This window comes from Merops nubicus, unplaced genomic scaffold (genome assembly GCF_000691845.1).
Source record: "Merops nubicus isolate BGI_N331 unplaced genomic scaffold, ASM69184v1 scaffold35676, whole genome shotgun sequence".
Classification (NCBI taxonomy): Eukaryota; Metazoa; Chordata; class Aves; order Coraciiformes; family Meropidae; genus Merops; species Merops nubicus.
The window spans coordinates 1-22,334 of NW_008616266.1; the positions used below are offsets into that span (position 1 = coordinate 1).

A 22,334-nucleotide genomic window follows, 5' to 3' on the forward strand; every position below is an offset into this window, starting at 1 on the left:
TGGCCGTGCGTGTGGGCAGCCGCAGGGCTGCCCGAGAACGTCCGTACATCTCCCACACAGAAACCAGCCTCTTGCTGCAGAACAACGCTGTTTTTATAATGGTCTGCTCCAACTTTGTTGTGAATCAATTCAGCCACCTTTACATCGGTCTTAAAAGCGTCTGCGTGTGTGCGTGTAGTTATAAGTGCTTCCGCATGTATTTATGTGAGCGTGCCTACGTGTGAAATTTCTATTCTAGAAGCCACATCTGTTTTGGCATGAAATCTCCAGAGGAGATGCGTCAGCAAGCTCACATTCAAGTGGTTAGCAAAAACCTGTATAGCCAGGACAACCATCACTCCCCGCTGCAGTATGGAGTGCTTGACCATCGCATGGTGAGAGCTGGGTTTTTTTCACACTTGTTTCGTAGAGGCGCTTAAGATGGTTAAAATAGTCGATGTGACTAAAATCTACTGCTCATCCAGAGTATATGCAAATGTATCTCTATTTGAATCGCATAGACTGTCGATTGTAGTGACAGCTATTTTCTTCATGTTTTTGCATGGTTCAGGACAGCATTCTTTTGATGCAGGAGATAGGCTCTTTCTGCCAAGTTGTTGGGAGACCCAGAGACATCCCTCTACAAAAGGCCAGTTTGTAGATTAGCAACCTGTAGTTCAGTTGCAAGAGCTGTATGAGTTAATGTCAGTGGTATCAATAGGAGCTGCGTGAGAAAGACTTTTTTTTTAAGGGTTGAAGTGAATATAATGCTACTGACATGCTTCTGATGCTGGGAAAAAAAGAGTGGGTCTGCTCTTGGGATAGCTGACTAGCTTAGGAACTCTTGTATTTTCTGTGTATTCAACTGACCACAGATAACTTTTTTTTCTGTTTGCGTGTTCCTGTTCTCCCAAAGGGAACCAGTGAAAAAGATCGTCCTTGTGAAACCTGTGGGAAGAATCTGGCTGACTGTTTAGGACACTATGGTTACATAGACTTAGAACTGCCCTGTTTCCATGTTGGTTACTTCAAAGCTGTGATTGGCATCTTACAGGTAAATGAAGTTATGATTTGTTGTCAGTTTCTAATCTAGAGAAGGGAAACAATCGGGAAAGAAAACGTTTGAAAGAGTAAACGAGAAGACTAAAATGAGATCTGGTACAATCTATTACACAAAAAATGAGATAAAATTTAAGCATCATTCTTAGTGATGCAAATAGAGCTGTTTTACGTTATCTGTGACTAATTAATTTAATTCATTATTTTTCTCTGATAGTTTGAATGAAATGTATGCAGTATAACTTGCCTTTTCGGATATCCTAGTAAATCAAAGCTCTGTTTGCTTTATGTGGAGTCTTAAGGTCCTGCAGAGCTTACATAAGTGTTTGCCCCTTTGACTGGTTTGGATTTCTTTTGCCATGTGCTTTTTATCTGTGTATGCCAGTATATTAATTGGTTTTTCAAGCAAGACTGTAAGTAATTGGTTAAAAAAAAAAAAAGGCACTCTTTTGAAGAACTTAACTTACAGTAGAACAGGTTACATCTCTAGATGTATCTGTTAAACAACTGTGTCTTTATTTGTTAACGTTTAAGATGATCTGCAAAACGTGTTGCCGTATTATGCTGTCAGTGGAAGAGAAAAAACAGTTTTTGGATTATCTAAAGCGACCTGGCCTTACGTATCTTCAGAAGAGAGGGCTGAAAAAGAAAGTGTCTGAAAAGTGCCGAAAGAAAAACACTTGCCCTTACTGTGGTGCCTTTAATGGTGAGTGCTGACACTGGCAGTAAGTGAGGCTGCCAGCTGTGATGGTTTTTACCTTGGCAGATGTGACAGTATTAAAATCTGGAATATGCTTGTTTGTTCTACAGCTGATGGATATTCACTCTAGCCTTCATTAAGAAACAGTAATTGTCTTTTCAATGCAAGGCACATGCTTGTTGACATCTCATTTATGTGGTTATAGACATTGTAGTAGTTGCTGTTCTTGTTTCATGTGCTGTCTCTTCATGGCAGTAAGCAATATTTGACACTAGAATAATGACAAGAACCCCCTGCGTTTAAAAATTTGTTTGAAAATACTGAGAGTTATTGTCAATGATCAATACTTTAACTTAGAAGCATATGTAGATCTTGTAATTTTGATTGAACTTCATTTTACACCTTTATATTAAGTTATATTTCTTAAGATTATGTGTGGTTGTCATCCTCTAGGAGGGTGTGTTCTGCAGTTTGGCAGTATTTGAGCTGTGATGATCTTGGGTTACACTGCCATTTGTTCTTCAGCGCAGAATATCTTAAGGTTTCATGTTTGTTTATCAAAGGTCTTTTTTCTTCATGTATGCTGTTCAAGTGATATTACTGGTAAAGGACTGCAGTGTTAGAGATGGATAGTGAATTACTAATTTGTAACTTCAAACTTTATAGTTTTAACTTGCGAAAACTGTGAGTTGTTGTAATGATTTATTTTAAAATGCACTACCAAAATTACTTGAGAATATAGTGGGATGATGTATAAATGGCACATCCCAGTCCTTTTCTAGTGCAGAAATTCCTATTTAAAAAAAATAAAAATCTGCTGTGTTTGAGGTGAAGCTGAATTTCAGTTGTGGTCTGAACCACCTGCTTTCAGCTTCAGAAGTGCCTCATGTTCTAGGCACGCCAGCCTAGCCGTGCAAGGAGCCACGGCCTGATTGTCCCCTTCTTGTTTTGTGAATTTAAGCAACTGATTAATAAAGCTGTTAAAGTTTTCCTTTATTTTTGTTTTCATTGAACATTTGACTACAGTTTTAGAACTGTAGCTTACTTGGTTTAAGTTTTGGGTGTGGGTTTTCTGGTTTTGGTTGTTATTTTGATTTTTTTCTAATGGTGGTATTGTTTTGAAAAGACAAAACAAAACAACCCTCATTTATTTGCTTGCAGGAACTGTGAAGAAATGTGGTTTATTGAAAATAATACATGAGAAGTACAAGACCAATAAGAAAGTCGTAGATCCAATAGTATCTACTTTTCTCCAGTCTTTTGAAACTGCAATAGAACATAACAAAGAAGTAGAACCCTTGCTGGGAAGAGCTCAGGTGAGTTTTATTATGACTTAAATGTCCTACTAGTTTTTGTGTGTGAAATAAAACTCAAAGTTTTTAAATGTAGCTTGTTAAACTTTGTGGTGGTCCAAGATTTTCATATTCCAAAAGACATCTGAAGAATGTTTGTATTATTGTAATAATGCTAACCTTGCTAAAATGAAAAATTTATTTTATTGTATGTTATGATCCATCCATAGCTTTTTGTGTGTAAAGAAAGGGAATGTTCTTGGTGTCTTTTACTTCTGTAAGATAGAAAATGGAGAATATAGGCCCATATAAACTCTGCATGTTCGTGGAGATTTACTATAACTCAGAGACTCCTATAGTACACAGAAATATTTTTTTTTTCTTCAGAAGAACTTAATGTTGAGCAGGAGAGAGGAGACAGTTACGTATTTGTTTCATTCAGCTTTAGTTTGTGTGCAGTTTTTTCTTCTGCTCCTTGCAAGCTGGAAAGATCTCAAGGTGCATATTTGGACACAAAAATTAGTGAATATCTGAAGTTTGTAGCTACTAGAGCAGTAGCTGAACTAAGATGAGAGAAAAGTTCTGAAAGACAGTCTAGAATATAGTGATACGTAGTTCCTGTGAGTTTCTACTACTACTAAAATTAATATGATGTACTGCAAGTTTTAAGAGGCTTGTTTGGTTGCTTTGTCAAATAACTGAAGTAATCTTAATTAATTCTGTAGAAAAGAGTAACGCAATGAAAAGTAAACTGATATATAAGGGGGAAAAAAAAAAGGAAGGGGAAAAATATAGCAAGTCAGTATCTGGGATGCTAAAAGCATTGATTCAGAATAAATAACCCAAAAGCTACTTTTGTTTGCATGAGTAGTTCTTCTCTATTTGCAATCAAAAAATACCTTTTTTGAACAAAAAAGTAAATTAGTTGAGGAGGGGATCATTGGAACTCTTACATGATGGCTTGTTCTCCCCATTTTCCAATGGATTTTGTAGGAAAACTTGAATCCTTTGGTGGTATTGAACCTATTTAAAAGAATCCCAGCAGAAGACATCCCTCTGCTTCTAATGAACCCAGAAGCAGGTAAACCTTCAGATCTGATCCTCACGCGACTTTTAGTGCCTCCACTGTGTATCAGACCCTCTGTTGTGAGTGACTTGAAGTCTGGCACCAATGAAGATGACTTGACAATGAAACTGACAGAGATCATTTTCCTTAATGATGTAATTAAAAAGGTGAGTCAACTTCCAAGTGCTCAGACTATTGCATTTCAAAAGATTTGGTCAGAATTGATATAGCAAGTGGTTTTACTTCTACTGCTTACAATCTAGCAAGCAGTCTGTACTGTACTGCTATGTCATTTGGCATTTTATTGGAAGAAATAGAGAGACTTGCTTCAAATGGAGCTGGCCGACTGGCTGCTTGCAATATAGGATGTGCTGAAGATGTACTGGTGGATTATGGGAATGTTTTGTCTGAGTTCTGGTCCATGAACTCAACTCACCTGTCTTTTTTCTATATTTCTTTTTCTATTTCCTGTTGTGTGTGTCCTCCCCAACTATAACACTTTTAGAGTCATCACAATGGAAAAATTATAGGTATTGTTTGGGATTTTTATTCAATATAGACTTTCCTCTTTTTTACTACATCTTTGTGCTTTCTTTATTTCATGATCTGTTCTTAAGAAATCAGGTTTCAGTTAGCATGGTTATCAAATTGAGATGAGAAGTAAAGGTCACAGTTAATCATTTGTTAAGAAGAACAGTTCTACCAGACTAAGTCATTTCAGGATTTTCAAGACTGGTCTTTTGCCAGGCAAATGAAACCGAGTGAGCACTAACTCTCCTGTCACTGAAAAACTGTTAACTACTGGTGATTTTTCTGGTGGTGACGTTATATTAGATTAACTTCAGAGGTTTGGGAAAAATATTATTTAAGTGAATTTGTCCAAAGCCAGTGCTACTTCAGAATGAAATTTTTTTGCTGGGTTCTGTTTTCAGTGGCTTTATGCTATAGCAATATGTATCCTGTTACAAAGCTGTCTTGCCTTTTTCATTCCTATATATGAAGTTTTTTTTAACATTATTTTTGAAAGAAGTATTTTAATCCTATGAGAAAAATCCTTTGTTTGTTTAGTACACCTTATATTTATTTTCTGAACTGAGTGACTTTTGTTTAGCATAGGATATCAGGAGCGAAAACACAGATGATTATGGAAGACTGGGATTTTCTTCAGCTGCAGTGTGCTCTGTACATAAATAGTGAGCTCTCAGGAATTCCTCTCAACATGGCACCTAAAAAATGGACCAGAGGTTTTGTTCAGAGACTTAAAGGAAAGCAAGGTTTGTCTAGAAAGTTGGTTTTACTCTTTTAATTAAGCCAGAAATATTTTCTGTTCCAAAAGATCTTGGCTACTATTGTGTTGTGCTTCAGTTATGTATCTTGAGAGATGTTCCAAAGTGCTGTCTGAAGAGATAACATTTTGAAAATAACTTTATAATAGTGTTTTCACTTGCTTATTTTGTCAGGTCGGTTTAGAGGCAATCTGTCTGGAAAAAGAGTGGATTTCTCTGGCAGAACAGTCATTTCACCTGATCCTAACCTAAGAATAGATGAAGTAGCAGTGCCTATTCATGTTGCTAAAATACTAACCTTTCCTGAAAAGGTAAGTAATGTAGAACCAGAACTTGTTCCATGCTTCTTTTTTTTTAACAGGACCTCAGTGTTGTCCTTTTTTGTAGTGTTACTATAATAAAGAGTGAATGTATTGCTTTATAATCACGGCGTCATTCCATGATGCTTTGCCCATTCTGTGCTGCTGGTGAGTGAGGGCTGTAGTATCACACACATGCAAATACTGTGAGGACATGTGGTCTAGGAAGTTACATACCAAAACAGAACAGGTTTTCTTGGTGTGTTTTGAACTCATAGATAGCTTCTTGTGTATTTTGGTGTGTCTGTCTAAGGAGTAATTGTGGTTTTTTTTATATCTGAATTTACTTAGCAGATTTTTTATTTGATTTCACTCTAATGTTCTGCTCTGAGATTGGCTTACGTTTTCTTTATTCCCTCCTGCCTGTTCCCTTCAGCTCTTGGAGGCTTGGAGGGAGATGATAATTTGAGCTTAAAATTTGAAAACTCAGAACTTGAAACCAGCAAAAACAAGGTCCTAAAATGTTTAATTTGTTTCTGATGGAAGTTTTTATGCAATAGGTGAACAAAGCAAATATTAATTTTATGAGGAAACTTGTCCGTAATGGTCCTGATGTTCATCCTGGAGCCAACTTCATACAGCAAAGGCACACGCAGATGAAAAGGTATCTTGCTTATTTGTAATTATTCACTTTTTATTTCTACCCATCGACTTGTTGTTACTGCTCTGTGAACGTCATTATATCTATAGCAAGTAATTTATTTTTAGCTTTTCCTAAAGGGCAGTAACAAAGCTGTCTTTATTTCCTAGGATAGTGTACTGTTTCTTTTTAGATAACTTGTTGGATTTAATCTGAAGTGCACATACTGCTGACAGTGAACTGTGATTGTTTTTTTTAATGGCTGAGCCTCTCTTGAAATAGAAGGTGTAGTATGGAGATAAATGAAAAAGGGCAGTTCTGGGCACATTATACTGGCTGTTTTCATGGGAGAGCTGATCTGCAGTCAGTTCCTAGGTAGTAAGAAGTGATAGTATATGAGTGAAACTCGAAATACTCTCCAATACAATTGAAACAAATTCTTAGTTTTTATAAATAATCTTTTTGTTAGTTGCTAACAAATCTACAGTTAGTAGTAAAACTGACGTCACATTTACATTCAGTATTTGCAACAGTAGCAAGACTGATGCTTAATGAGGCAGCTCACACCAGTTTTGTCTTCTAGTTGTGGTAATAAAAGTAGTCCAACATTTAACAGAAGATCTTTTGTTATAAACACAGATTTTATTTTCATTTGTGCTCATGTCTTTCTGCGTTTATCTATTCTGACTCCATTGTTATGTGTTACTACAAGATTTTTGAAATATGGAAACCGAGAAAAGATGGCCCAGGAGCTGAAGTTTGGGGATATCGTGGAGCGACATCTTATAGATGGTGACATAGTCCTGTTCAACCGACAGCCCTCTCTCCATAAGCTGAGCATCATGGCTCACATAGTAAGTGTACACACAGCCTGACATAGAAGTGGTGCATCCCTAAACATTAGGTGGCTTACCTTTTGCTGGTGTTTATCTCTTAGATGCACAAAACCACACAGTTTCTTCTGAGACAGTGCATGGAGATGGGCATGAATATGGTGTGGTTGTGCTTTTGCATGGGAACTGGTGCGTAACTGGGCAGTATGATGTCTGGACAATTCTGTCCATAGTCATAATTGACCTTATTATCTGTTCTTGAATAAGTGTTTCATTTTTGTAGAGTTGATGTGACCTGTAGAAAGCATGTTGTGTTCTGTGCTTTGTATAAATTCTTCATAATTTACTATTAGCTACATTTGTGATGTACCCGAGTACAATTTGTATCAGTTCCTGATTGAGCTAAATTCTGTTTTGATTTGTGTCTGTAATAGAAAGCTTAAAGCCTACAAGGAAGCACTTGAGCATGTTTTTTCATCTTGTAGCATGCTTGACTGCATGTGCATTGCCTTTTTTTTTTTTTTCCAGGCTAGAGTAAAACCCCATAGAACATTCAGATTTAATGAATGTGTCTGTACACCATACAATGCAGACTTTGATGGAGATGAGATGAACCTTCACCTTCCTCAGACAGAAGAAGCAAAGGCAGAAGCACTTGTTTTAATGGGGGTAGGTAAATAATGTTTTAATGGGGGTAGGTTGGAGTTCAGATTTTTCTAGTGATAGATGGGCTGAGCCCTGTATTTCTTAAATGGCATGTGAAACTTGAAATGCTGTCAAGATCCTTGGGTATGGATAGTGTGTGACTGTGAAACTGCCTGAAAACTGCAAAAGGGAATTTAGAATAAATCAGGACTGTTACACAGTGGTAAGCTAGTACAACTATATTTATTGTTTGTGGAGAACTCGGTGTTTTCAAGTAAGTAGATGTCATTGGGATGTTTTTGCTTGGCTGTCCTTGTGATTGCTACCAGAACAGGGTGTCTCTATTAGCTAACACAGAGGTACTTTGCTTTCTAGTCTGTTAGCCCGGCAGCTGCAGATTGTCAGACCAGCTGGAAATGAGGCAGCAATATTGTTCTTGTACTGGAAAATGTGGTTTAGGAGAGAAGGCAGGAGACAGTAGGCTTTTAGGGCAGGGATAAAAATGAAGAAGAGAGGGTAGACAGAGGGATCTGATGGTTGCAGGCATTGATTTGTAGCGTGGAAGTAGAGTCAGCAGCATCAATCTGAGGATTTTCCAGTACATTGCCCCGTTAGGGTGACTTGATCCTTTAGGGTGACTTGATCCTTTAGGGTGAATGAATTGCCACTGCTACTTCAGATGTAACAACACAAGAGTTAGCTGCATCATCTATTGGCTTGCTGAGCTGAGTTGCAAGCTTGAAAACATCCCCTTCCTCTCCACCAAGTGTGTGATCAGGTTTGTCTGGGTCTGTGAACAGTTCAGGCAAAACTGTGCTGCGTAAGTGGGTGGAGGTGAGCAACTGGAGCAGTAGTTTGAGTAAGACACAAGAAAATGGGGTAGTGGAAGTTGCTAGCTTGACTATTGCAAGTGGTAGGGACCACACAGCTTGCAATATTTCCCTAGCTCCCTGTAAACAGTGTAAACTCTTTTGTCCTTCCTCAGGTTCTTAAATCTGGCTTCCCTTCCCTTCCTCTTTTTGAACAGTGGTTGTCTAAACATGGGAAGTTGATTGCAACCTTAGTTTTGGCAAAACACTATGTAATTTCCAGTAACTATTTTCAAATTATTCTTTAACTGTCAGTAGCTTTGCATGGACTGCAGTGAACTGACCCTCAATATACTGTTTATTTTTTCTGTCTTTTTGAAGAAAGCTGTACTTTGATTTAGAATAAGCTTTTAACATTTTTGCTAGAATGACTGTCTTAAATGTTAAGTTGCCTTCTGAATAACAAATGGAATATGGTCTTAAAGTGCAGAACTTTTTTTTTTTCTTGTATCATGCAGACGAAAACAAACTTGGTAACACCAAGAAATGGAGAACCTCTTATTGCTGCTATTCAAGATTTCCTTACAGGTGTGCATGTAACCTTATTTTAAAGCTGTGTGGTTATAACAGTTGTTCTTTCAGAATCACTTTACTGTTTGCCAGAGTTTTTCTATCTTATTTTAAAATTTATTCTTCTATGTTATTTTAAAAACTTCTTTCAAAAGTTGAAGTGCCATTATCCAAGTAAAATTGTTCTTAGGTTGGAAATACAGTGAGGTTCTCAGTCTCTTCTGGTACTGTCTGCCTTTGTAGCTGCACTTTTTACAACCTTGCATATGTTTTGCAGTGTTTCTTTGAAAGAATGAATGTTTGTAGTCTTTGTGTGTGTTAGGTAGACAATGTAAACTGCTTATGGTTACAGTGGAGGAGCTGATTTCATTAGTCAAAAATCAGTTTAATCTACAATAAGTACCTTCGTATTCCCTCAATTCTTTAAGAAGTGTCCAAGAATATAAGGATGAAAGCATACAAAAATGAATGCCAAGGCCTTATTTCTACCCGTGGGGTGAAGTCTGTGAGAGACTAGATTATAGAAATGCACTGGTTCTAATTCTTAGAATTTTGAGTGTGGAGCAGTTAAAACTCTGGAAAGGATTTACAACTGAGGCTGTCAAAACTACTGTCATATTGCATAGTAAGTAGGTAACTAGTATTAGAATGAAAAAATTGATACTGAACATGCAATAGCTTTTAAATTTAATCTCATTTTTTTCTGTCACAATTTTGCACATTCTAGGTGCCTATCTTCTTACATTAAAAGATACCTTTTTTGATCGAGCCAAAGCCTGTCAAATTATTGCTTCTATCCTGGTTGGCAAGGATGAAAAGATTAAAGTTAGACTTCCGCCTCCAGCAATTCTGAAGGTATATCAAAACTATTTTTTTTTTTCAATGTTCCTAAGACTTTCTCTGTGTGTTTTCAACTCATGGTATTGTTCTCAGCAGAGACCCCTCTTGTTTTCTCTCACAGTTTTGTACGAGATTTCTGTATTTGTCAAGCACAAGGATCATAATTCAGGGTCAAAGCTACGGGGAAATAATTCGATGTGTTTTGATGCTTAAAGGAGCCAAACTTGCATGGTGCAGTCCAGGTGCAGGGTTCCTTCAGGGTTCAAAACCAGCTTTGCTGCTCTCCTGCCGTTGTGAGCTGGCACTTGCTGCTAGCGGTGTGTGGGAGGTGCTCGCTGCTTCGCAGCCTGGCTGCTACCGGCTGTGCAGACCAACACATGGCTCCGTGGAGAAACCGCCTTAGTCCTTAGGTGCTTTTAAGTAGTGTCCTGAAATGAAATGCCAAACAGTCCTAGGTTTCAGTATTCCAAATATAGGAGGAATTAAACCTGTGAAATTATTGCTCTTTTGTTTTTTTGCTTGATTGTTTTTATTGTTTCATGTACACAAAAGGTGTTTATGAAGGGCAGAGTATTTGTCACAAACTTTGAAGAGAGCTACAGTATAATCTGTTGGATTAGAGTTTAAGTCTTCATTCACATACACCTAAGTGTGTCTGTATTTAATTTTGTACTTGACGTGAACAAATTGTTTGGAGAGAGTCTGGTGCATTTTTAGATCAGTGTATGCTTTTTTAGTACCCTTTAATTTAAAAACAGTAAGTGTAACATTAGGGAAATTCAGAAAGTGAAGCAAGGTCAGAGCATTTATGGGCAGTATCTAATGTGAATTTTATAACTTTTGCTAATAGCCAAGAGCAGTGATTCTTTGACTGCTTCTGTCACTCCAAATGAATTATGTTAGTGCTAGGTTGGGCAGATTTCATTACAGCAGGAGGGAGTGCATAATTATATGAAACTTTGACCTCTTAAAAATATAAACCAAAAGCACTATATAAAGAAGGAATTGTACATGTTGCAACCTCTCTGAGAAATGAAATGACAGCAACATCTCTTTTTCCTTTTCTAATCAGAAAGGGAAACATTACAGTAAGAGAGAGCAATAGAGCAAACTTCTCTAATACCCTTATGTAAAGGATAAGTATTCAGCAGTCAGTGGTTTTACATCTATAAAAGTGAATAATACTTCCCTGTTTCAAGGAAAGCTACTATGTACTTCTACAAATATAGTTCAGTATAGAAAGGTTCTGTATAGAAAACATTTTTACCACTAAATTCTTGCTTGCTGTTTTACTGTAGTTGTAGCTTAAACTCTGTGATCCTAATTATTTTCCTTCTGTTTCCTTAAGCCTGTGACTCTCTGGACAGGAAAACAGGTGTTCAGCCTCATTCTCAAACCCAGCGATGACTGTCCTGTGAAAGCCAACCTACGAACCAAGGGCAAACAGTATTGTGGCAAAGGGGAAGACCTGTGTTACAATGATTCTTGTGAGTGAGACCTCTGAAGCTGTTTTGCAATTGCTGTTGCTGTTGGGTTTTTTTGAGTTTGTTGCTGTTGAGGTCACTGTAGGAGTTAAAGCAGTGCTTCATAGTCTTATTTCTTATTTCGAGAATACTTGTGTGCAGTTTTTCTCAAAAAAGAATGTTATGCTGAACACCAAAGAAAGGACTTGGGCATTTTCTTGTAATATATCTTTTGTATGATGCTAGGCTTGTGATACGATTTGAAAGTGAGAGAGAGATAAAAGTAAAGAAGCTTAGGAAGTGGTTGTGCAGAAGGCAAATGGAAAAACTGAGTTTCCTGAGTTGGGGTAGTGATACAGGCATTTGAGTTTCAAAGGTTAAAGAAGTTAGGTTGTGTAGGGAATATGCAGGAATACCTAGGATATCAAACCATCTGTACCCTTTCAGTTGGGGATGTCAGAGAAGCAGATGGAAAATGCAGAGCATCAGGATTCAGGAGGCTGTATGAGATGAGCGAAGCTTTGATTATTAGTTTAACAACTAATTAATTAATTAGTTTAATTAATTTTGTGCGGTAACAGCTGGAAATGAACTTGGCAGGCAGGTTCCTTGCTGCTCAGAAGTTCGTTGCTGCTAAGGAACCTAAGGAGAAACCACTGATGAACAGTAATTCTGTCCTGTGATGTTGATGTGAAAAATAATTTACCAATTAAAACTCAAATCCACTACACCAGACTTGATGTGATTTGTTTAGAAAATAGGACCACTCTGTGATAGTGGTGTTGGTGGCACAATTTTTTTTCAGCCTCTAAGGTATGTGGGGTGCAAGGCAACAAAGCAATCCTGCTCTCAACAAGTGTAAACAGAGGCAGTCTTCTTTGCTCTGCAGCCTTCTCGTTTTAGGAAACATGGGAAGAATATCTGTTCATGGAATTTGACAGAGATGATGCAGAAAACTTTCGTGTTTGATTGGGAGTTCCGCTCAGTTCTGAAAAAATTAATTTCTGAGGCAACACCAATTCTCTTCAGAAAGTTCTCTTCAAGTTCTCTGCAAAGTCTCAAGAAATCATAGTTATTGTATTTTGATTGTAATGGGTGATGGAGCAGTGACTTCTGGTTCAAGAAGATGATTATCTAAACTCGCATTGAAAATAATGATGAAGATTTAAATAGGATCCATCTACGTATGCCAGCTCTTCTTTGGAAGATGAAGTTGAGAAGGAACATGCATTGTACTGCTTTCATGGAAAATACATCTGAAGTTCATGAACAGAAGGGATTTTTTTTAACTGCTTAAATGGTAAAGTTTTTAAGGAAGATTCAGTGCCTGAAATGGAAGGTTCCTGATGAAGCAGAAGGAAGTAATTTGAGAGGCAATGTGTACAGGCCTACAGGCAAGACAGGTGTCATTAGTGTCTTTGAAATTTAAGCTGTGCCTGCATAGGTGATTATGTTGAACTGAATATTAAAATCTTGGAATAAGAGAGCTGTAGCCTCTAAAATTTAGTTGCTCTACTTGATAAATAAATAGGTTTAGTTTATTATGCTTAAATGAGGACTTTATTTTTGGACAGATAAGATTGATTTAATACTTTATTCTGATTAATGAAGTGAAGTTTATTTTTATATTGTTAACCAAAAAGAAGGAGGGGAAATAAATTTTAACTTAAGTTGGTAAGGTCAGCTTGTAGTCTGAGTACTTGTGTACTTCTGCAGATACATTAAATGTATGCATTTGTGTTTTGTTCTTTTCATGAATGGAGCTTTCGTTTAAAAACTTACTCCAGAACTGATTACTAGAGTTTAGGTAATGTTTTGGAAAAACAATTGATTCTTTTTGTCTTTTTATTTCTAGACGTCACAATTCAAAACAGTGAGTTAATGAGCGGCAGTATGGACAAAGGAACTTTGGGTTCAGGATCAAAGAACAACATCTTCTACATCTTGCTGAGAGACTGGGGACAGGTGGAAGCTGCAGATGCCATGTCCCGACTAGCCAGGCTTGCTCCCGTCTATCTCTGTAAGTCCATGTCCTTGTAAAAGAGTGTCTTAAAGCAGAAATACAGACCAATCACAAATTCTGTACAGTATGTACAGTGTTTAAAAATCAAAACAAATCAACCAAACAAAAAGAAACTAATTGTAAAGCTGACTTTACTGAATTTTATGAATTGCTTATGATGGCCACATGATAGGAGCAAAAAGTAAAGTTCCTGATGGTAATATTTCCTGATATTTTCATTTGTTTTCTTTGTATGAGATTAAGTTATCAATACAATTTTTTTTTTTTAATAGCTAATCGTGGCTTTTCAATTGGAATTGGTGATGTAACCCCTGGGCAGGGTCTGCTAAAAGCTAAGTATGAGCTCCTGAATGCTGGCTATAAGAAATGTGATGAGTATATTGAAGCTCTGAACACTGGCAAGCTACAGCAGCAGCCTGGCTGTACTGCAGAGGAGACACTAGAGGTAACTTTTTTTTTTTTTTCCCATTTATGTTACTATATATTTAGAGTAGTAGAGACTTCATGAATATAGCAATTTCAATTGTGAAGTTCAGTGTTGTCTCCTGAAACCTAAAAAATGAGGGCAAGTAGGGTACCTTAGGTAGTTCTGCTGACTCTATCTAGGCTTAACATCCAGAAGTTTGTATGGATCTAAAAATGTAAGCTAGAGTAGTAAGTAGCTGAGATCTTGCCTCCCTTTTGGCTGGATGTGTTGGGGTGACATACAAGAGAATAAAATTACATAGGCAATTGGAACAAGATAAATTATATTTATCAGTATTTGCTAAGGTAATAAAGAGCAGCAAGGAACCTAATCTAAGAAGCAGAACTTTCCTTTAGTTAGAGATCTGTTTATATTAAAGTGTTTTTTTGGCCCCTACTGGGGCAAAAATTAAGTGAACTTGGGTTATGCTGTGGTTTTTCTTTTTACTGTAGGAATGTTGATAAAGAGCAATGAATGTTACCCAAAAACTTACAGACAGAGTCTTAATGAAGTCAACTGAAGAACACTCTTCATAGTCTTTAATGGCTCTATACATTTGTCTTGGCTAGTCAGTGTCCACACTATGATGAAGTACTGCCACACCTGTCTGGTTTGAAGTGGCAGACTGGCTGAAAGAAGTGTCTTGCAGTCTTTTTGAGTCATCGTGTTTTCAGGAACCCATGTACATCCTAGAATTTTTGCTTGATACAGTTATGTTCTTAACAATTGGAGACAGCATTGTACTCTCTGAAAGGAGAACAAACCCACTTTTATTTAATGACAGAATGGTAGGGTTGGAAGGGACCTCTGGGGATTATCTTGTGTCACCCAGAGCTTGTTGCCCAGGATTGCATCCAGGCAGGTTTCCAGAGAAGGAGACTCTGTAACTTCTCTGGGCACCCCGTTCCAGGACCCTGGCACCCTCACAGTAATGAAGTTATTCCTTATGTTCAGATGGAACCTCCAGTGTTCCAGTTGGTGCCCATTGCCCCTTGTTCTATCACTGGACATCACTGAAGAGAGCCTGGCCCTGTTCTCTTTACACCTGCCCTTTAGATATTTATAAGCATTGCTAAGATCCTCTGTCAGTCTTCTCTTCTCCAGGCTATACAGCCTTTCCTTGTAAGACTAATCTTTCAGTCCCTTAACCATCTTCTCAGCCTTCTGCTGGACTCTCCAGTAGTTCTTTGTTTCTCTTTTGTGCTGATCTTTCACGGAGCGCAGGATGACTTAAGGCTTGGTTCAGTGTCTGGTTTAGCTTATGTTGATAGTAGTGACAAAGAGGTTGTTGTGCCTCTGGCTACCCTTCCTTACCCCAACAAAGACTTTCTGTACAGGAAACTTTGTGCACGTTAAAAGTTCATCTTGTCTTACCCACAGCAATGTCTAGGTTTATTTCTCTTACTGTATTTTGAAGTCTCTTTGGCTACAGGATGTATTGGTGGCCAGTGATTGAGTACTGTGTGTGTATGGTGATTTCAACAAATGCTGAATCTCTGAAATCTTGCATTTCAGGCCTTAATCCTTAAAGAACTCTCTGTTATCAGAGATCACGCTGGCAGTGCCTGTCTCAGAGAACTGGACAAGAGCAACAGTCCCCTTATCATGGCTCTCTGTGGTTCTAAAGGTAAGGCTAGCCAAGTCTAGGAAGTAGATTGCTTCTTCCATCCCTGTTTTACTTGTTCTGTCTTTTATAGCTTATTTTATACAATCAGTTGTGCAAGTATTGAATTCATGTCATACAGATTTGAAGTCACTCCTCTCAATAAGTATATACTGCGTATAGTTAAATAGTTATAGTTAGATTCTTTTTTTCCTTCATTCTTTTCAGGTTCCTTCATTAATATATCCCAGATGATTGCTTGTGTAGGTCAGCAGGCTATCAGTGGGTCCCGAGTTCCTGATGGATTTGAGAACAGATCCTTGCCTCACTTTGAGAAGCATTCTAAGGTAATTTTCTGTATACAATACACTGTAAAGAAAAGTGAAACCAGTTGCCTTAAACCATTTTAAGAAGGACACATGATAGGATGCGTTGCCATGACATGGTGAAGGAGAAGGATCACATATGGTGAATGTAAAATGTTTTGAGTGTGACTTGGGAGTTAACAGTACTGTTGTGAATTGCCACAGGTTGTCCAGTGAGCTTGAATTTTTACACCTAAGCCTTGCTTAGACCTTTGTATTTTAGCAAAATACTTAAGTAAGTCTAATACATTTTTGGTTGTCTTAAGGGTGCTAAAAATATTTTTTTTAAGTTCCTGTCTTGCGTTCTGCTTCATTGCACTACAGGACAACTGCTGGGTGTGTGTTGGTATCTTTAAACAGGTGAAACCTGCCACACAAACCATTCTGGAATCTGTGTTCTGGTTTTTTTTTGTTTTTTTCCAGTAGGTTAGATGGATATCATGAGCTACTCTGAATGGTCCATGTTCAAGTTCTGTTCTACATGAAGCAATAAGGGAGCTCATGCACTTCTTAATACACTTCAATGAAATTAGTTTTGTTGGGGCTTTTTGTTTTTGTTTAGTTTTTTTTTTTAATTATTTTTTTTTAATTTAAATCTGCTACCTGAAATGTAATGATCAGTAGAGAATGTTCTAGGTACCAACTATCAATCTTGTGTTAGGTAGCTCAAGTGTCAGATGGTAGCTGTTACACTTGTATTTGTCACTGAATGTCCAGATTTCGACTTCTGAGTTCTGTAATGTAAAATCTATTCTTCCTGAATAAATTAAGGAAGAAAAAATACTTTGGATTAGATGAGACGGGAAAAGGCAAATTTTAACTACAGCTTTTTTACTGATATAAAAAGTACTACCTGTTAAATAACAGCAAAAAATAATCTTCTGAGATGAACCTCAGTGGAGGCTACATGTTGTTCTGTGTGATGATGGAGGCAGTTTGGTGTTGCTTGACTTAATGCCTGCATAAAGGTCATTGGCTAGAACTTGTCTCAAAGGTGAGAGCAAACCATTCAAAAGAATTAGCTATGTACATACATCCAGACATATTTTTTCTGGATCTATTAGTCTTCAGCACTATAAATACCTTTGTTATACTATTGCAAAATTAACATTCTTAGCACCCTTTCAGTTTTTGCAACTTTAAGGGCGGCTGGAGTGTTAGAAGTTGGTGTAGTGTTTGCAAGGAGTGACTAGAAGCATAACAAGGCTTGCAGGAGGAGAAAGAAAACCTGTTAGATAATTTTGGAAGAATGGGCAAAGGTTTTGAAGCTTTGGTTCAGACCAAAAATACAAACATTGAACCTCAAAGCTAAATGCAGCTGAAACAGTTGCTCTGTTCATGTGTTTGCTATCTGAAAGCGTTTACATCATGTACAATGTGTTTTTTGTAACATGCATACAGAAGGTACATAGAACTCTAATCTTTTTTCTCCTGTGCAGCTCCCAGCAGCAAAAGGCTTTGTTGCCAATAGCTTCTACTCTGGGTTGACTCCCACTGAATTTTTTTTTCATACGATGGCTGGTCGAGAAGGTCTGGTTGACACAGCTGTAAAAACTGCTGAAACTGGATATATGCAGGTAACTGTCAGTGGAGTGGTTTTTTTTTTTATCAGCAGTGCAAAACAAGGATAGTTGTTATGTGTAGGTGAGGGGTGGGGGAAAAGAGCATGCATTATGTGTGTGTTCGTTTTTAAATGTTTCACAGTAACTAATAATGTGAGATACATGATTCTGCTCCTGTGGACATGAGGTTTGTGAACCAGACCTCAGGCAATGGTACAATAACAGGCTTCTATTAATTTGTTTCCTTCTTAATATGGGCAAAAAATTCTTGTTCTATGGAATTGGGAGAACTATTTTCCATGTAGCATGTATTCTGAAAACCCATGTGAATGGTGGAACTTTTGTCCGTACACTATAACAGAGCTGAGTGCTTTTTCAGATACGGCATTTCAACAATGAGAAGCAGAAAACAAAAATCCTTGTTTTGGCTTACTTAAAAAAAGGTTCCCTGGATATACAGAAGTATGGCTGAAGCTCCATTTCAGTATCTGTCCTCCTTAGGTAATGGGCCCCTTGGCATGCAGATGCTGGCTTCAAGTTTTGTAAGGTCTTAGTCTCTTTGACTGCATCTCCTGTGGAAATAAATGTTCTTCTAACAAAGCTTCTTGCTATTATGACCATTCTTAAGACTTCAGTGAAAATATTTAAGTAGTATTTTAAGTTCTCTATAGTCCTCTTGCCAGTGTAACAGGGAGGAGAAAAGCCAAGATTATTTGTAGCTGAGGACACATTCAGAAATCTGCAAGTAACTCGACAAAGACTAAAATAAATTACTGTTAGATTGAGTGCCTAATTAGACCATTTATCTGCCAAACTAACAGAATAATGTTTGCATGTGTCTATGTACAAAAATATATAAATATAGTAAGCAACCTGCAAAACAGTCTTTCTCATCAACTTTCAGCTTACATGAATAAAGTGTGACACCTGGAGTTTGAAATGTAAAAAAAACCCAAAAACAAAAACAAAAACAAAACAACCAACCAAACAAAAAAACCCCTTAACATTTATTTGATCTTCTCTTTTTCCTCTTCAGTGAAAACAATTGCCAGCTTATATTCTTCAGTGAGCTAATTTGACTTCATTGTTCTATAGAAGTAATCTTTCAAATAAAAATGTTTGTAACCACTAATGCTTCATAGCGTGCTTTCTTTTTGGGAGATGGAGGGAAATTAGTAGTAAAGGGTTTTCCTAATACGATGAATTAATGTAAGAGAAGTAGCATACATAGCTGGTATAAAAATAGCAGCTATTTGGTTTGACAAATGTTTGTTTGTTCTTTGTCAGTGAAAGAAATTATTGATTAGTTTTGCTTCCAGACGCAAAAAAGTGTATTCCTTGAGAAATAAACCTGACGGGAAGAATATGAAAATTCTGTGACACCCCCTCCCTGCCCCACCTCACCAATTCTTCAGACTATAATAGATTCTTGCACCTTAGCATTAGGTTTCCTATGTGATGGAATTTCTAAATATGGAGAATTGTGATGTTGCTTTAAATTTTATTGTTGTTGGCTTTCATGTTCTGGGGACTATACAGTAAAGCCATGGGGGTTATGTATGACTTTCATATCTGACAGAGTGATTAGCTGGCATATTTCCTGAGTCCAGTTTCTACACTTTTTGTAATCCAAATCAATGGCTATTTTTATAAAGATCCTATTTACTTTCCTTGCACTTTTCTTTTTTTTTCATCTTTTCCTTTCAGAGGCGACTGGTAAAATCACTTGAAGATCTTTGCTCACAGTATGATCTGACAGTCAGAAGTTCTACTGGTGACATTATACAGTTTATTTATGGAGGAGACGGCTTGGATCCTGCAGCCATGGAAGGGAAGGATGAACCACTGGAATTCAAGCGAGTTCTAGACAATATCAGAGTAAGGATTGCTGTAATCTGTCTGAAGTCTGAAAAGACTAGTAAACACATAGGAGGAAGTAATAAATTGTGGGGAGAATAGTTTCAGTTAAAGAATTTATTTATCAGTTACCTGTTTGAGTGTTCCTGGTCAGTCTTTCAGCTTGTGTATGTTTCTAACATCAGAACAGAGCAACTAGGACTAAACTCTGTATAAGCTGTAAAAAATCAAGCTCTTTTTTGTGCTTAGATGTAGTTCTAGAGCCTAATAACCAGCTTGCCAGATAAATTACTACTGGCTGGGTTGGGTACTAGATTGGACTTGTATTACACAAGTTCCTTATTACATCAGGGTACGCAGGCTTTTTATGTTGAACTGCTGCTTAGGTCAGAAGCCTGATGTGTTGTTCAATAACTTGGGATGTACTTTGGTGTTTGAAGAACGGTATTGTTTGGTTTTGTGGTTTGCTGTTGGTTGTGTGTGTGTATCCCCCCAAGATAAAAGGTTTTTGCTGAAATGACTGTTCAGATTTCCCTTCTGTGAATGTAATAAATGGGTAGAGTTGGAAATGTGTGTGTGTGTACCTTCAGATGTACAGAAGTAAGGAGAAGTGTGTGTTGACCTTCTCTTCACAGTAGTCTTCATTTTAAAAACAACCAACCCAACCAAAACCAAACTGAAAAAATAGCTCCGAAAAACCCAAAAGTAAAGAATGCTGTTTATCAGTTATATATATCTATATTCTCTGTCTTTACAATGAAGCTTTTGTGCATCTGTTTTATGTGAAGAAGTAATTATCTTCCTTTTAAGGCTGTATATCCGTGCCGAAGTGAACCAGCCCTTAGTAAAAGTGAATTGGTAATAACATCTGAGTCCATCATGAAGAAGAATGAATTTCTTTGCTGCCGAGACAGTTTTCTGCAGGTAATTATGTCACTTCCTTATCACACTGTGATTAACTTTTCCTTAAAATCAAGGAAATTAAATAAGATCATGTTATCAGCCTGTAGGAGCAATGGCTGAATTTTATACATCGGTGGCAGCAGCAGTAGCTTGTCCAGTAATATATTTCTGTATATTTAGGGGATGGGGAGGTAGGAAGGTAGGACTGGTAATTTTAATTCTTCTGGTGGTTATTCATGTTTGCCACACAAACTTTAGAAGACAGAAAAATGTAGTGATTTTTTGAGTGCGAGGTGCCACTGATCTGAGAGATCTTGCTGGAAATTCTCTCCTTAGCAAGGTGATACAGTAATAATGTGCTTACCCTGGGACTTCAGAAATTAAATAATACTTACCAACTCAATGTAAGAAACCACTAAGACTGTCTCCCACTCAGTTATAATGCATATGTTTTGATATTATCAACTTTCTGAAAAATTTTTTTACTCAGTTGCTTGTTTTCATGTAGTAAATTAACCACCTACTTACTTTGCTTTTTTATTGCACTAATACTGCAAAAAAATTCTGTTCTATGAAGTGCTTTGCTAGACAGGGTTTATCTTCTGGGGAGTGCTTACATGTCGTTTAAGGATGAGTGAATGTTCACACGACTGCATGCACTTTGAATTGTATAAGTCAATTTGTTTGAAAGAGTATTAAGCAGTTCTAATATTTATGAGACCAGCCACACTTAAGACTACTTTGGAAGACGGTGATTAAAAACTATGGAATCAACCTGCCTGTGGGCATGTAAAACTCTTACCTGGATGAACCTGATTACTATCAGTGATGAGATACAACATGAATTTGTTGACCTGCTCTTTGAAGGGTTTCTTTTTAATAGATCAGCTGCTTCAGAGCAGGAGGTGACAGAACTCATAAGCAGCTGTTTATAAACCAGATATGCAATTCTGGTGCTAGAGTAGAGTTGAAAAAATAATTATATCCATATTTGAAATATGCCACAAATCTCAACTGCATCTCTGAAGGAAGAAAATATGCACTATGCCAATATTAGAATTTGGAAATTAAGGTGTTCTTTGAGGTATACGTAGTTTTAATCATATCAGGAAAATTTAAATAAATGCTATTATTAATTTCAGAAGCACAGATATGGCTCTATCACCCTAATGGTAAATAGTTAAACTTAAAAATGTTAAGTTTTAGATACTGTTATATTACCTTCTTTTCTTATCTTTTTTTTTGTTTTTGTTCATCCCTGAAGGCATTAACTGAGACAGGTTATGAGAAATATAATGAGGTAATTGTAGCATGCCTGTGCACTGTGTGAGCATTGTTAGTGCTTTTTAGCTAAAGATGTGTGTATAGTGCTAAAGTAACTGATTAGCGTATATACGTTGCTGCTTGTGAAATTATAGCATAGGTGTTCATCACAGTAAATAAGCCAGTTCCTTTTTAATGATGAAAACCATGACATATCAGTTAATCCCCAGAGTTTAATAATGATTTTGAGGACTTGAGAAAGCTTTCTTTTAGTACATGAGTTTAATTTCTAAAACTTACTCTTTCAACTTTTAGGGATATTGGCATGTTTTTCTGGTGTTTTCCTATCCCTTCCTCTACTTTTCCCCTCCAGAACAGAAATATTTCTTCCTTCTGTTATTTGACCAGAGGTTCCCGTGATGGGCTTGTCCATATAGAAAACTATGTCTGAATAGCCCATTTCAAACAGACTGGCATTCATTCTGCCTATGCTCTGCCCTCACTGAAGGGAATTCAGCTGATTAAAAAGCTGATTGTTGGCTGGCACAGTTTGAGCTGTGTCAATGTTTTACCATATTTGAGTATGTTAAGTTACAGGTGAAGGGGAAAGGCTCATGTTGAGCCAGAGCTTACTGCGTCAGTTTAAAGCCTTTTTGTTAAACAGATCCTGGCTAGAGAGCTTTATAGGTTTACACTATGTGAAAGAACCACTGGTTTCTTGAGCTTGCTCTGGGAATTATATAGCTGTGCTCATAGAGGACAGGGTTGTACTAAAGGTGATCACTCTGTAGAGACAGACAAGCTCAGGAAA

At 37.2% G+C, this 22,334-nt stretch overlaps 1 protein-coding gene across 1 annotated transcript in view; it reads left to right on the forward strand.

The window, feature by feature from the left end:
* Nucleotides 1-238: 238 nt before the first annotated feature.
* POLR3A (polymerase (RNA) III (DNA directed) polypeptide A, 155kDa) overlaps nucleotides 239-22,334 on the forward strand; it is a gene marked incomplete at both ends in the record, with an annotated part of 30,484 nt that continues 8,388 nt past the window's right edge. Inside the window, 20 exons of the mRNA XM_008942785.1 lie at nucleotides 239-374; nucleotides 896-1,033; nucleotides 1,573-1,744; nucleotides 2,900-3,054; nucleotides 4,024-4,263; nucleotides 5,208-5,370; nucleotides 5,557-5,693; nucleotides 6,242-6,345; nucleotides 7,034-7,175; nucleotides 7,683-7,823; nucleotides 9,127-9,196; nucleotides 9,906-10,033; nucleotides 11,367-11,505; nucleotides 13,337-13,501; nucleotides 13,777-13,949; nucleotides 15,486-15,597; nucleotides 15,802-15,920; nucleotides 17,378-17,515; nucleotides 19,208-19,378; nucleotides 20,168-20,281. Coding sequence (XP_008941033.1) covers nucleotides 239-374; nucleotides 896-1,033; nucleotides 1,573-1,744; nucleotides 2,900-3,054; nucleotides 4,024-4,263; nucleotides 5,208-5,370; nucleotides 5,557-5,693; nucleotides 6,242-6,345; nucleotides 7,034-7,175; nucleotides 7,683-7,823; nucleotides 9,127-9,196; nucleotides 9,906-10,033; nucleotides 11,367-11,505; nucleotides 13,337-13,501; nucleotides 13,777-13,949; nucleotides 15,486-15,597; nucleotides 15,802-15,920; nucleotides 17,378-17,515; nucleotides 19,208-19,378; nucleotides 20,168-20,281 — 2,857 coding nt within the window. The remainder of the gene's footprint in view (nucleotides 375-895; nucleotides 1,034-1,572; nucleotides 1,745-2,899; nucleotides 3,055-4,023; nucleotides 4,264-5,207; nucleotides 5,371-5,556; nucleotides 5,694-6,241; nucleotides 6,346-7,033; nucleotides 7,176-7,682; nucleotides 7,824-9,126; nucleotides 9,197-9,905; nucleotides 10,034-11,366; nucleotides 11,506-13,336; nucleotides 13,502-13,776; nucleotides 13,950-15,485; nucleotides 15,598-15,801; nucleotides 15,921-17,377; nucleotides 17,516-19,207; nucleotides 19,379-20,167; nucleotides 20,282-22,334) is intronic.